We start from the raw sequence: 13,997 nt of genomic DNA, 5'->3' as shown, positions 1-13,997 counted from the left end.
TTCCAAGCCAAGAGATGATTCAGAGAACAGAAGTAGAGACTGCTCCTGTCCTGGGATCTCTGTCTGCCTGGGCAATTTTGCAGGTGGTGAAGAGACAGATGGCTGCTCTCCAGTGCTCTGTGTCTGAGAGGATGTGGCACTAATGGAAGTTGATGCATTAGCTGCCATCCATCCCACAACGGCTTCAATTTGGTCTTGACGCAGCAGCGGTGTACGGCGCTCGGCGACAAAGCTGCGCATGAACGACTGTTCCCTTGTGAAAGTGGGTGCTGATGACTCACCGGTGCCCGCAGCAGGCACAGAATCCCCACGTCCCCTCCCTGCTCCGCGCCCACGCCCACGCCCACGTGCCTTACTCACTGCCTTCTTCATCTTGGTTGACTGATAAAGATAAGCAGAAAAGTACTAACGGCTTTGTGTGCTTATTCCTGAGCAACTCCTCCTAACAGGTATAAGACACACTAATTTTCTAAAGTGTGGACTAGACTTGAATATGAGCTAATGTGGCCTACACAAATGTAAAGTGGTGTAACTGGTGTGTTTGGTGAACTTTATTATTTATTTTTTTGGGGCTGAACTGACAACGGATAGAGCTGCAGTCACACGGAGACCGTGCAGACAGACGTAAACGGCGCTGCAAGGCCCAAAAACCCTCCTCTACTTTATCCTATGTAGTGTTTTTCCACAAATTAGCTGGAGACGGGTGGAAAGACACTAATAGGATTTTTTTAAATTAATTAGCAGCAGACTACACTACTTGAAAACAAAATGAAAATTGATTTGGCGGTATGACACAGTGAACAACCCTGAGCTGGAGACAACCAAGCTACGGCTGCTCACAGACTACAGGGCGAGCTGCAGTCACACGGAGACCGTGCAGACAGCCGTAAACGGCGCTGCAAGGCCCAAAAACCCTCCTCTACTTTATCCTATGTAGTGTTTTTCCACAAATTAGCTGGAGACGGGTGGAAAGACACTAATAGGATTTTTTTAAATTAATTAGCAGCAGACTACACTACTTGAAAACAAAATGAAAATTGATTTGGCGGTATGACGCAGTGAACAACCCTGAGCTGGAGACAACCAAGCTACGGCTGCTCACAGACTACAGGGCGAGCTGCAGTCACACGGAGACTGTGCAGACAGCCGTAAACGGCGCTGCAAGGCCCAAAAATCCTCCTCTACTTTATCCTATGTAGTGTTTTTCCACAAATTAGCTGGAGACGGGTGGAAAGACACTAATAGGATTTTTTTGAATAAATTAGCAGCAGACTACACTACTTGGAAAAAAAAAAAAAAAAAAAGAGAACAGTACTGTATGAGGCAATGAACCACCCTCCCTGAACTGAATACAACCAGCTATGGATGGCCTATGTGGCTGCACTCAGACTAGAGAGTGGGCTGCACTCACACACACACACACAGAGAGACCTTGCAGATCGCTGTGAAAACAGCGCTACAAGGCAAAAGGAAGGTGAATAGTAGGTGAACACAGCGGTTGCTAAATTAGCCTTTGGAAAGCACAAAGAAGCAAATCGCTATCTCTAAACTGTCCCTCAGTCAGCAAACAGCGTCCTGTCACTAACTGAATTCACAGCAGAGTGATCGCAAAATGGCGCCAGCGACTTTTAAACTGCATCATGACATCATTTCAGCAGCCAATCACAGCCATGCCAGTAGTTTCATGCCCTCCATGCTGAACAGGATGTGCCCACACTTGAAATCATTCTCATTGGCTGAATTTCTGCATTTTGAATCTGGGAACTTCCGATTCCGGTATCCGATACGCGGCAAGTATCGGAATCCCGGTATCGGAATTCCGATACCGCTAGTATCGGCCGATACCCGATACTTGCGGTATCGGAATGCTCAACACTAGTTTTAATATGATTCTCATTCCATTTAGTCAGCACAGACCATTTTCTAAATTTCTGACAATACAATTCTGCCGCTTCTTGACCCTGAGACAGGGCCAACAAGGTCTTCTCCGCTTGATCCACAGAATTTGGTTCATCATATAATAATCCTAGAGCCTGAAAAAAGGCGTCTACATTAAGCAAGGCCGGATTCCCAGATTCCAGGGAAAATGCCCAATCCTGAGGATCGCCACGCAGCAGGGAGATGACAATTTTAACCTGCTGAATGGGATCACCAGAGGAATGAGGTTTCAGAGCAAAAAACAGTTTACAGTTGTTTTTAAAACTCAAAAATTTGGACCTGTCCCCAAAAAACAAATCAGGAGTAGGAATCCTAGGCTCTAAAACCGGAGTCTGAACAATATAATCAGAAATACCCTGTACCCTAGCAGCAAGCTGGTCTACACGAGAAGCCAATCCCTGAACATCCATGCTAGCACAAGACTCCTCAGTCACCCAGAGGAAAAGAGGGAAGGAAAGACAAAACAGACTACAGAAAAAAAATGGCTCAACACCTTTCTTCCCTTCTTCTGAGATGCATTTAACTCATTGTTGGCCAGTTGTACTGTTATGATCCGGTGACCTTGGAGCCGCATGAGACGTTCTCTGGAGTAGGTGGTACCTGTGCTGACCGCAAACCCTAAACTGACACCGCAACTAGAAGTAGCCGTGGGGTGTACCTAACACGTCCTAGACACCTCAACACAGCCGGAGGACTAAATACCCCTATAGATGGAAATGGGAATTCTATCTTGCCTCAGAGCAGAACCCCAAAGGATAGGCAGCCCCCCTCAAATATTGACTGTGAGTATAAGAGGAAAGACACACGCAGGCAGAAAACAGGATTTAGCAAAAGAGGCACTTCTAGCTAAATAGAAAAGGATAGGACAGAATTCTAAGCGGTCAGTATTAAAACCCTAAAAATATCCACAGCAGATAATACAAATATTCTACATCTAAATAAATACATAGAATGTATATCTGCATCTCCAGAGAATCCAGCATGACTGAAAAATCCAAACAAAGTCTAAGCTGGACAAAAACACAATGAATTGCACTGAATTGTAAAGCACACTGCATGTGTGCTGCAGAGACAAAAAACCAGACACTTATCTTAGCTGAATTGACAGCAGGGCATGAGGAGCCAGACAGAGATGCAATCCCTCCAAGAACAATGGACAACTGGCAAGGACTAATGGATCCTGCACACTTAAATACCAAGTAAAGCTGCAATCAGCAGAAACACCTGCCCTGGATTACAACCCAGAGACAACTGCACTACCACCAACAACCACCGGAGGGAGTCCAAGAACAGAATTCACAACAGTGATCTCATACGTGTCAGCTTGTACCACGTGCGCTAGGGCTAAGACGCCCCGCTCCCGTCCTGTTGGCACTCTACTTCCTCTTGAGGTACCTAGTAAGCCATGGATGGAAATCTCCATGGATTTCATCACTGATTTGCCCTCCTCAGCTGGGAACACGGTCATCTTGGTGATTGTTGATCGGTTTTCAAAAATGTCGCACTTTGTGTCTTTACCTTCGTTGCCTAACGCTAAGACTCTGGCTCAGGTATTTGTGCAGGAGGTGGTCAGACTTCATGGGGTTCCGTCTGACATCGTGTCTGATAGGGGTACTCAGTTTGTGGCAAAATTTTGGAAAGCATTTTGCTCACGGCTGGGGATCAAGTTGTCTCATTCTTCGGCGTTTCATCCTCAGTCAAATGGTCAGACTGAGCGTTTGAACCAAAATTTGGAACAATACTTACGCTGCTTTGTCTCTGATAACCAGGAGGAGTGGTCTACGTTCCTTCCTTTGGCTGAGTTTGCCATCAATAATCACCGCCAGGAGTCGTCTGGGGAGTCTCTGTTTTTTTGTGTTTACGGGCTACATCCTCAATTTTGTACTTTGAGTCAGAGGGGCTCTTCCGTCGTTCCGGAGGAAGACCAGTTAGGATCACAATTGTCATCAGTCTGGAGGAGAGTTAAACAACGCCTGTTGAGTGTGGGTGCTAGGTACAAACGTGTGGCTGACAGTAGGCGTGTGCCAGGTCCGGACCTGAGTGTGGATGACTGGGTGTGGTTATCCACAAAAAACATAAGACTCAAGATACCATCCCTTAAATTGGGTCCAAGGTTTATTGGTACATTTAGGGTCGCCGCCGTCATTAACCCTGTAGCGTACCGATTGGAGCTTCCTACGGTGTATAAGATACACAACGTGTTCCACAGATCGTTGCTAAAAAAGATGGTGGGTCTTGTGGACGCGACACCTATGCCTTCTCCAGTCTTGGTGGATGGTAATTTGGACTTCGAAGTCTCCAAGGTGGTTGACTCTCGTGTAGTGCACTGCAATTTACAGTACTTGGTACACTGGCGTGGTTATGGGCCTGAGGAAAGGTCCTGGGTACCAGCCTCGGACGTTCATGCGGACCGGCTGGTCAGTATGATTCACCACCGTCATCCGGACAAGCCGGGTCCTATAAGCCGTGAGGGCCCTGCGGTCCCTCGTAGAAGGCGGGGTACTGTCATGTCGGATGCTGTTCATACCAGGGCGTTCGACAGACAGCGGTAATTCCACTTTTGTCCACTATGTGCTCAGTGGCGTCGGCTAGATTTTATCTAGCTGGTCCGGGGTTAATTTAGCTGGTGCTCGGATTGGAAGCTGGGCCACGCCCACTGCCTTTAAATAGTTCTTCTGAACATTGGGCGTCGCCGATTATAGCTTCTGTCTAGTGCTTGGTTATCTCGGTCTGGAGTGGTGAGCTAGGAGTTGGAGTGTCGTATCTGGTGGTGTATTTCCCTTTGTCTTATTTACTCCTTCCTATATTTGTATTTATTTTGCCCTGTGCATTTATAGTGTATTCCTGAGTGACTGTGGCGTGGTGTATATTTTCCGTTATCCTTGTCTGTGCTAACTGTGGGTATTGGTGTATGATCTCTTCACTGGGTGGTGGTTTCAGCCTAGGGTTGAATCAGGAGACAGGGTGAGGGTGGAGGCCTAGACATGCACACCATCAGTGTAAACTCTAGGTAGAGGGTCAGTCAGGATTTCCCTAGTCTGAGGGAAATTGCAGGGGCCCGGGTTATTAGCTCTTGCCCACCTAGGCTTCCCGTGACACAATGTCAGAGTCAGCATTCCAAATTTGGTGAAAGATCCTCTCTAAAGGGGTTAACCAATTTCAAAAGAAAACCCTGCAGGCACCTTATGTGACTGCACGCTCATTATCAAGATTTAATTGTAAACCCCATGGGAATGAGCAGTCATGTATATTCTTGAGGTTATCTGCAGCAAACGAGTCTAATCTGGCTTCTCTCAATAGAAGTGAATTGAGAAAAGCGAATGTGAGTCTAGTCGGCATGTCACTGCAAGTATGCATGTGGCCGCCCAATCGTACAGGGATTGCAGTGTCATCATGGAATTCTTTTAAATTAATTTACAAATTTATTTGCCTTCTTTTATATTCCAATAATTGATTGTTATTAAATTAATCTAATCTTTTCTTTATATAATTTCTTTTTATAAACAGCAATTTTTCATTTTTTTTAACGTAGATAAATCAAGAAAATGAAGAGAACAAACTACACAAGAATAACTGAATTTATTCTGGTTGGATTTTCGGATGTTCTGCAAATCCAATATTTCCTCTTCATGGTTTTTCTTTGCATCTTTAAGGTTTCACTGTTGGCTCATATGTTTATAATTCTTCTGTATCGTTGTAGCCCAAATCTTCATACTCCCATGTATTTCTTTCTTGCCAATTTCTCCATTTTGGAGATCTGTTACCTGTCAACTATAATTCCAAATCTGTTGTTCAATCTTCTCTCGGGGAAGAAAACAATCACCTTCTATGGATGTGCTGCACAGATGAACTGTTTTCTATTACTAGGCAGTGCAGAATGCTACATGTTGGCCGCCATGGCGTATGATCGATATAACGCCATATGTCATCCATTACTATATAATAATATTATGGTAAAGATAGTTTGCATCAGGCTGGTGATTGGTTGTTGGTTTATTGGAACAATGATCGGTGTCCTACAAACCACACTCATATTTTCATTGCCATTCTGCAGATCCAATAAAATTAACAATTTTTACTGTGATGTTCCGCCATTAATGAGCCTGGCCTGTAATTACACAGAGTTCAATGAAATTATCATGCTAATAATCACTTTTATTATTATTGTAGGGCCTTTTGTATTGACTGTAGTTTCATATGCGAACATCATCTGGACAATTCTCACGCATCATTCTGCAGGGATGAGGAAAAAAGCTTTCTCCACTTGTACCTCCCACCTTATCGTTGTCTCCATGTTCTATGGATCGAGCACTATAATGTACTTGAGACCAAAATCAAGTTATGGCAAAAATGAGGAGAAGTATTTATCCCTCATTTATACTATTATTGCTCCTTTTATGAACCCTTTCATATATACTTTAAGGAATAATGATGTTCAAAATGCAGTGAAAAAGATGAAATGTTACATTAAAGGAAAACTTCTGAACTGATCTGTGTAGCTTACAAATTTTAGGTTAATCCTAAAATTACAGTCAGTGATATCTTTTTAAGATGACCAATTAAAGAATGGTCTTTTAGATTTGTGGTTATGGACAAAAATGTACATACTGTATATAGCAAGGGCATTTACAATCCATTACATCAAAATCTGCTCTAAATAAGTGGCGGTATCCTCCAAGTGGTGGTCTTTTGGATAGTTTAAATAATCAAGGAATTTCTTCGAGGCAACCACTAGTTGCTATTAATTGTTCAACTAGAGATGAGGGCCTGCTAAAGCAGAGGGACAATAATATCAGAGGCGTAGCTAGGGTTTTGGTTCAGGGGGGACGAAGCTTCTGAGTGGGCGCCTAACCAGGTAACCTTCATTACAATTCGGTGACGCCCCCTAATAGTGGAGGAGAACCTCAGCAGATGACTGCACTGTTACTAAAGATAATCTCTATATAATGACCAACATGGATATTACCGCCATATTGTCAGTGGTAGATGCCAGTCCTGCAGAACATATAAGAGATCACAGCACAGTTACAGATAATGTCTTACCGCTGATGTTCTTTGACGGAATCGTTCACTTTTCCCGCCTTTTCCATCTGGCACAGACCGACATGACAACTTCTTCCACCCAGGACTCGTCTGCAGAGAATACAACAAAGACACATTTCACTTCTCATATTCCAGCCATCACCATCTATTCCCAACCTGCACAAACTCCTCATCCTACTGATACCCCAATACTGAGCCGCTGCTGCCGTATGTGTCCCTATTACTGCACCTGATACCCCAATACTGAGCCGCTGCTGCCGTATGTGTCTCTATTACTGCACATGATACCCCAATACTGAGCCGCTGTTGCCGTATGTGTCCCTATTACTGCACCTGCTGTGTGATTCTCTGTGCCTTCTAAATTCTACAGCACCCCTCTTTAATATAGTAATGCTGGGTACAAGTGCCCTAGAAAAGAGTGCCCACATTTTGCTCCCTAGAAAGTAATATTGCCATGTGTGCCCCTTTGATAGTCACAGTAACCTGAGATCCCCTATAACAAGAAGTGCCCACTTTACATTTAATAATGTCCCGAGTCTGCCCCCCTGTACAGCTCCCCTATACAGTATAATGCCCCCTCACTGTACAGTACCATCCACACAGTATACTGACCCCTTAGTAGCCCCCAAACTGTATGATGGCCCCTTCACTGTAATCTCCACACTGTATGATGGCCCCTAGATGGCCTCCATATAGTTTAATGCACCAGATCATCCTAAATATAGTATAATGCACTCCCCATAAGTCTCCATATAGTATAATGCACTCCCCATAGGACTCCATATAGTATAATGCACTCCCCATAGGCCTACTCTATAGCACAAGACAGCACCCCCATAGGCAAACCCTGTAGTATAAGACAGCACCCCATAGGCAGACCCTGATGTATAAGACAGCACCCCATAGACAGACCCTGTAGTGTAAGGCAGCACCCAATAAGAAGATCCTGTAGTATAAGGCAGCACCCCATAAGCAGATTCTGAAGTATAAGGCAGCACCCATATAGGCAGACCCTGTAGTATAAGGCAGCCCCCCCATAGGCAGAATCTAGTAAAAGGCAGCACCCCATAGGAAGACCCTGTAACGTAAGACAGCACCCTATAGGCAGACTCTGTAGTAAAAGGCTGTACCCCATAGGCAGATTCTGAAGTATAAGGCAGCACCCATATAGACAGATCCTGAAGTATAAGGCAGCCCCCCTATAAGCAGATCCTGAAGTATAAGGTAACGCCCCTATAGGCAGATCCTGAAGTATAAGGCAGCACCCCTATAGGCAGATCCTGAAGTATAAGGCAGCCCCCCATAGGCAGATCCTGTAGTATAAGGCAGCACCCCTATAGGTAGAACCTGAAGTATAAGGCAGCCCCCCTATAGGCAGATCCTGAAGTTTGAGGCAGTACCCCTATAGGCAGATCCTGAAGTATCAGGCAGCCCCCTATAGGCAGATCCTGAAGTATAAGGCAGCACCCCTATAGGCAGATCCTGAAGTTTAAGGCAGCACCCTTACAGGCAGATCCTGAAGTATAAGGTAGCCCCCCTATAGGCAGATCCTGAAGTTTAAGGCAGCACCCCTATAGGCAGATCCTGAAGTATAAAGCAGCCCCCCTATAGGCAGATCCTGAAGTATAAGGCAGCACCCCTATAGGCAGATCCTGAAGTTTAAGGCAGCCCCCTATAGGCAGATGTTGTAGTATAAGGCAGCACCCCTATAGGCAGATCCTGAAGTATAAGGCAGCCCCCCTATAGGCAGATCCTGAAGTTTAAGGCAGCCACCCTATAGGCAGAACCTGAAGTATAAGGCAGCCCCCCTATAGGCAGAACCTGAAGTATAAGGCAGCCCCCCTATAGACAGATCCTGAAGTATAAGGCAGCCCCCCTATAGGTGATTGAAATAGCATAGCCAGCTACTAAATTCTAAAACTTAACATTTAATATGTATACCTTTAAAAATAATACATTTTGTTTAAAATAAATTCGGTGCTCATGTTTAACAGTGCACTAGATAGAAAAATTGGCATGATCTCACCCAGTCGCTGCCTCTCTCCTTGTTGTGGATTCCTATACTTGTCAAGAGCGCGACATGGGGGAGAGACAAGTAAACTCTTTCGGGGGAGGGGAGAGTTGAAACTATCTTCCCTGTCGTGCCCCGTGTGTAAGACTCCCGCCCTAACAAGGGCAGTCCCCAAGTTTGAGCCTACTTAATGGAGCCCTTTAATATATATAGCCACCCTGGATAGTGTATCTTCTTTTCCCGACGCGTTTCCCTCCCCGTTATGGGGGTTCATCAGGGGAAAAAGTCCAGGTCAATTGAGGTATCCTGCAGTGGCAGACATAACCTCATTCAGTAGCGTCCTTCCATGTGAGGGTCAAGTAGTCTCTCTCCTGTTAAATCAGGTTGCCATTAAATAGGGGAGTGGGAGGTACTTTAGATCTAACGTCTATCAACACTTCCCTTTCACATGTGTCAATCACATGCCCGATTAGAATCGCTCCTTTTAAATATACCAAAAAAGTCTCAAATTACTTTTGGAATCATTTATCAGGCTCCTTACCCAGTTCAAATATATTTCATACTTAGTTCTAATAAACCTGCGCAATCGATCGTGCCTCATTAACACCTCTGTGTATTAGAGCATTTGCGCATGCTCCCTTAAGCACTTAGCTCCTTAGTCCCGACCTCAGATCCCGATCGGTGACCATCCCAGTGCGGACATCTACACAGGCGCCTCTCAGATAACCCGACATATGATCCCATTGCCCTGGGTTTCTGTCATACTGTGTCTGTTAAAAGGTCTGTGACCATATACGAATGGGGAAGGAATTTGTGAATGACACCACCCAAGAGAAGTTTACAATTAAGCAATTTATTAATTGCAAAACAACAGGGGTGATTTATAAGGCTTCTTGTATCTGCGGCGAATCATATGTGGGAAAAACACTCAGAGAATTCAGGCGGAGGGTGGGGGAGCATTTAGGAGACATAAGAAATGACAGGGATACACCGCTAGCAAAACACGTGAACGGATGTCATGATGGCAACTGTAAGGCTGTTAATTTCATGGGTATAGATCAAGTAAAACCACCGATCAGAGGTGGGAACCATGACAAAATAATTCTACAAAGAGAATGTCGGTGGATCTATCGACTAGATACCCAGTGGCCCCTAGGACTGAATGAACAGCTGAACTTCAGTTGTTTTCTTTAACTTCCTCACCCTCATTACCATTTTTGTATAGGCTTTTTAATAAAATAAGGTGTACTGGTGCGGGGGGATGCTTACTGAGCCATTGAAAAGGACCCGCAAAAGAGATGGAACTGTTAACCACTAAACTTGAACCCCGGCCATACTTGGCAGCTGAAAAAGGGTTTTACTCACTGTATTATTATGATAAATTAACGTTAGGCACTAACTGATAGTGTGTGAACAATAACGTCATACAGTGAAGAATTATATGCATATGTATACTTTGAACAAGGGAGGTACATAAATATTTTTTTTAAAAAAGGAAAGAATTTGAAAACCCAGATAAGGTCCTATAGCCTAAATAATAACAATAGAATAATAAGCGCAGTGAACACGGCTTAGATCGGACTTAGGAATCTAAGATACCTCCAATAATATATATTCTTCACATTGCGGTCACTGGAGAAATCTCTCTCTGATCAGGTGACTAAGTGGTGTAATCTCACAGGGCAATACAGGCCCGGAGTGGATTTAACTAATGAGAGAAAACGTGGGCGCAATAGATAAAGCGATGGACTAGGACCTACAGTTATGGGGCGCGTGCGCAGTGAGGTGCACTGAGAAGGTGCCGACCAGGACCTGCGGTCAGCTGACCAAGAAGCTGAAATAGCTTAAGTGTGCATGCGCTGTATTTTGAATACACGGAGGTGTTTACTGAGGTGCGGATGATTATACAGGGATCCCCGACCTTTTAACATGTTGAGGGAGGATCTAAAGTGATCCTTCATGGTTAACCCAGTGATTTCCAAATTAATATACAAGGTGTTGCCGGCAACTGAAAATGGCCAGACGGAGACGTATGTCTCTGTTTGGGGGGGATCAAGCTGATCTCTCTGGCCCCCGTTTATTGTGTATGACTTATCATAGTCATAGAAATTATACTTCAACCAATCAGAATAAGAACACGCTCACAGTTCTTAGCCTATAAGAATGCAGGAACAATCTGTGCGTCAAAGTCTTGTAGAACAATACACCCTCAGTCTCATATTCTGTTTAGATTGCAACAATCAAGGTCTCATCAAGGTCTCATAACAGCTGTAAACTTTAGCCTACTAACAAAATTTATATCAAAACAACAAAATGGAGTCGAAAAGCACAAAATGGAGATTCTTTCTTAATTTCTTCCTTCACATTCCCCCCTAGATAAATTTTGTTAATTAATGTCCAGCATCAGAGGTACTATCCCAAGCTATAAGCTCGAGGGGTACTGGTTTTCACATGGCTGGTGCCATGTTACCAGCCATGTCTGTTGCGGCGTACCCGTCCCCCTGTATACTAGAATTTACGAATAACAATTATTGATAACAGTAGTGGGGATCTTTTGAAGATAGCCATGCGCTTGGCTTCAACATCTTCATCAGGTAACTTTGTGAAATCGGTGTAGAGAAGAGCAGGGGTGGCAACGCTTTTGGTTTCATTATTAGTTGTCTTAGTGCAGAATTTCCTAATACACACAGAAATACACCAAAAAAACAAGTTTTAGTATTACATACATAACAAGGATAAAGGCAGCGATGTGTAACAAACTTTGCAAGATTCCAGCTATCCAGCCCCCAAATCCCTTAAACCAATTTGCTGGATTAAGAAAGGAGAAGGTGTCTGCTCACCAACTGTCCTTATTACAGTCATTGTCTTTATTATATTGAGCTCTGAGTCTTTGAATATCCTCTAACTTTAACTTTAACTTCATAGTACTATTGGGATCTATATAATGACAGCAGGCAGGTCCAATAACCTGACACATACCACCCTGTGCTGCTGTTAAGTAATCCAGTACTACAGTATGTTGATTAGTGACTATGATAAGTTGGTTTTGGACAGCAACAGTAGTATTAAGTATATCCAATATATCCCAAATTTGATCATCTAGATAATCTGTGGCCCTAACCAATGTATCCCACATTTGTGTAATCATAGGGTAAATGAAAATAGAACTGACAATTTTATTGGCTATACCCATCTGTGCTACTAATCTTTCATGATATTGGACAAACTTATTATTTAAGGATATTGAAGAATTTAGGCTGTCCCATGCGGTTACCAATATTATTATATGGAAATACGAAAAACCAAAACATTATATCCCCTTATTTGCTACTAGTCTGTTTGACCAGCTTGCAGTGTGATACATGGATCCACGTCGGCCTTCCTTCCAGCTTTACTGACATAGGAGTGATACTGAGGACTTGGTAGGGACCGTCATACAAGGGTTCTAGTCCGTGTTTTCTGACATGGCTTTTCACGACCACGAAACCACCAGACTTTAAGTTGTAACAAATGTCGGTTTCTGCTTAATCTGGAAGGGAAGAAGAAACTAAAACATGGGTGTTAGCAAGATTTTTACTAAACTGAATAACATATTGAACAGCACGGTCAGTTTCTTCTGACAACTACTGAGACTGGAAATTTGCAACTGGGGGCCTAGCACCAAACAATATCTCATATGGGGACAGGCCATGTTTTGCCTTAGGGGTAGTACGAATGTGGTACAGTACAATGGGTAGGAGCTCTGGCCATGGAGCCGTAGTCTCCTGCATCTTTTTGGTCAATTGTCCCTTCAGTGTGCCATTCAGCCCCTCAACTCTCCCACTGGATTGTGGATGGTACAGAGTATGGAGGGCTACAGTAGATCCAAGCATTGTCAGAACCTCCTGATACACATGAGAAGAAAAGGCCGGGCCTTGGTCACTTTCGACGACTTCTGGAACACCATATCTGCATATAACTTCCATCACCAATTTCTTCGCTGTAGTCTTTGCAGTCATGTTGGTAAACGGGAATGCTTCAGGACAACTGGAGAACATATCGCAAACCACCAGACAATATTCATACCTTCCAGACTTAGGCAACGTGATATAGTCCACCTGGAGCCTTTGGAAAGGATAGTCGGGCTTAGCAAGATTACTTCTGGGGTACACGTTGAAGTTGACCAGGATTGCAGGTCTGACAGATATTACATGCACGGTTGTGTGCTGTCAGGACTGGAGAAATACCTGGAGCCCAGTAGAATTTTTGTACTAGGGCTATGGCCTGTTTTTTTCCTTGATGTGTGGGCCCATGTGCCCACATGGCAATAGCAGGGTACATCCGCTTAGGGAGACACACAAGTTGGTCCTTTTTCCAGAGACCATTGTCCATACATGCTCCATCAGCCTTCCACTGCTTCACCTCTTCCTTTGGGGACATTCTCTGCATCGTCATTAAGCGGTCTTGCGGGGTCCGCCAGAAAACCTCAGTCTGGCGTAGATCATCAGGTTCCTGTAGAGTCAGTGTTTCTTGTAACTGTTTACGCTGAGAGCGTGTGGTCACCAGAGCTGGTATGGTCAGATCAATAAGTAGGAGAGCAGCAGCTTTTGCTTGCATATTTGCAAAGGCGTCACCAACAGTCTGTGGACTGTTCTTAGGACCATGCGCCTTAACTTTGATAATGGCCACCTGGGTAGGTAATTTGATAGAGTCCATGAGGGTTTTAACAGCTTCAGCATTCTTCACTGGAGTCCCGGCGGTGGTAATAAACCCTCAATTGGCCCATTAGGCTCCGAAATCATGAGCAATACCAAATGCATACTGTGAGTCCGTGTATATATTAGCCCGCCTGTCTTTGGCCAGAACACATGCAGTAGGCAGAGCCTGAAGTTCTACTTCTTGTGCTGACAGTGAGAAAGAGAGTGCAGCTCCGTGCACTACAGTATTTTCCGTAATAACAGCGTATCCGGTGTGGAATCTGCCAAACTCATCAGCATATCTTGAACCGTCTTTCAGGGCATTATAG

The 13,997-nt window shown here is 44.2% G+C and overlaps 1 protein-coding gene across 1 annotated transcript; it reads left to right on the top strand.

The window, feature by feature from the left end:
• The first annotated feature begins 5,471 nt into the window (after nt 1–5,471).
• Nucleotides 5,472–6,428, top strand: LOC143767848 (olfactory receptor 10AG1-like). The gene has a single exon (XM_077256370.1). It carries the CDS (start codon nt 5,484–5,486, stop codon nt 6,426–6,428), a length of 945 nt encoding a protein of 314 aa, XP_077112485.1. The 5' UTR covers nt 5,472–5,483.
• The last annotated feature ends 7,569 nt before the right edge of the window (nt 6,429–13,997 follow it).

Source organism: Ranitomeya variabilis, chromosome 4 (assembly GCF_051348905.1).
Source record: "Ranitomeya variabilis isolate aRanVar5 chromosome 4, aRanVar5.hap1, whole genome shotgun sequence".
Taxonomy (NCBI): Eukaryota; Metazoa; Chordata; class Amphibia; order Anura; family Dendrobatidae; genus Ranitomeya; species Ranitomeya variabilis.
This window is presented reverse-complemented; position numbering and strand designations above follow the sequence as displayed.

Excerpts from the sequence above, each read along its gene's own strand:
- LOC143767848 (XM_077256370.1), top strand. The coding sequence starts at position 5,484 with ATGAAGAGAACAAACTACACAAGAATAACTGAATTTATTCTGGTTGGA.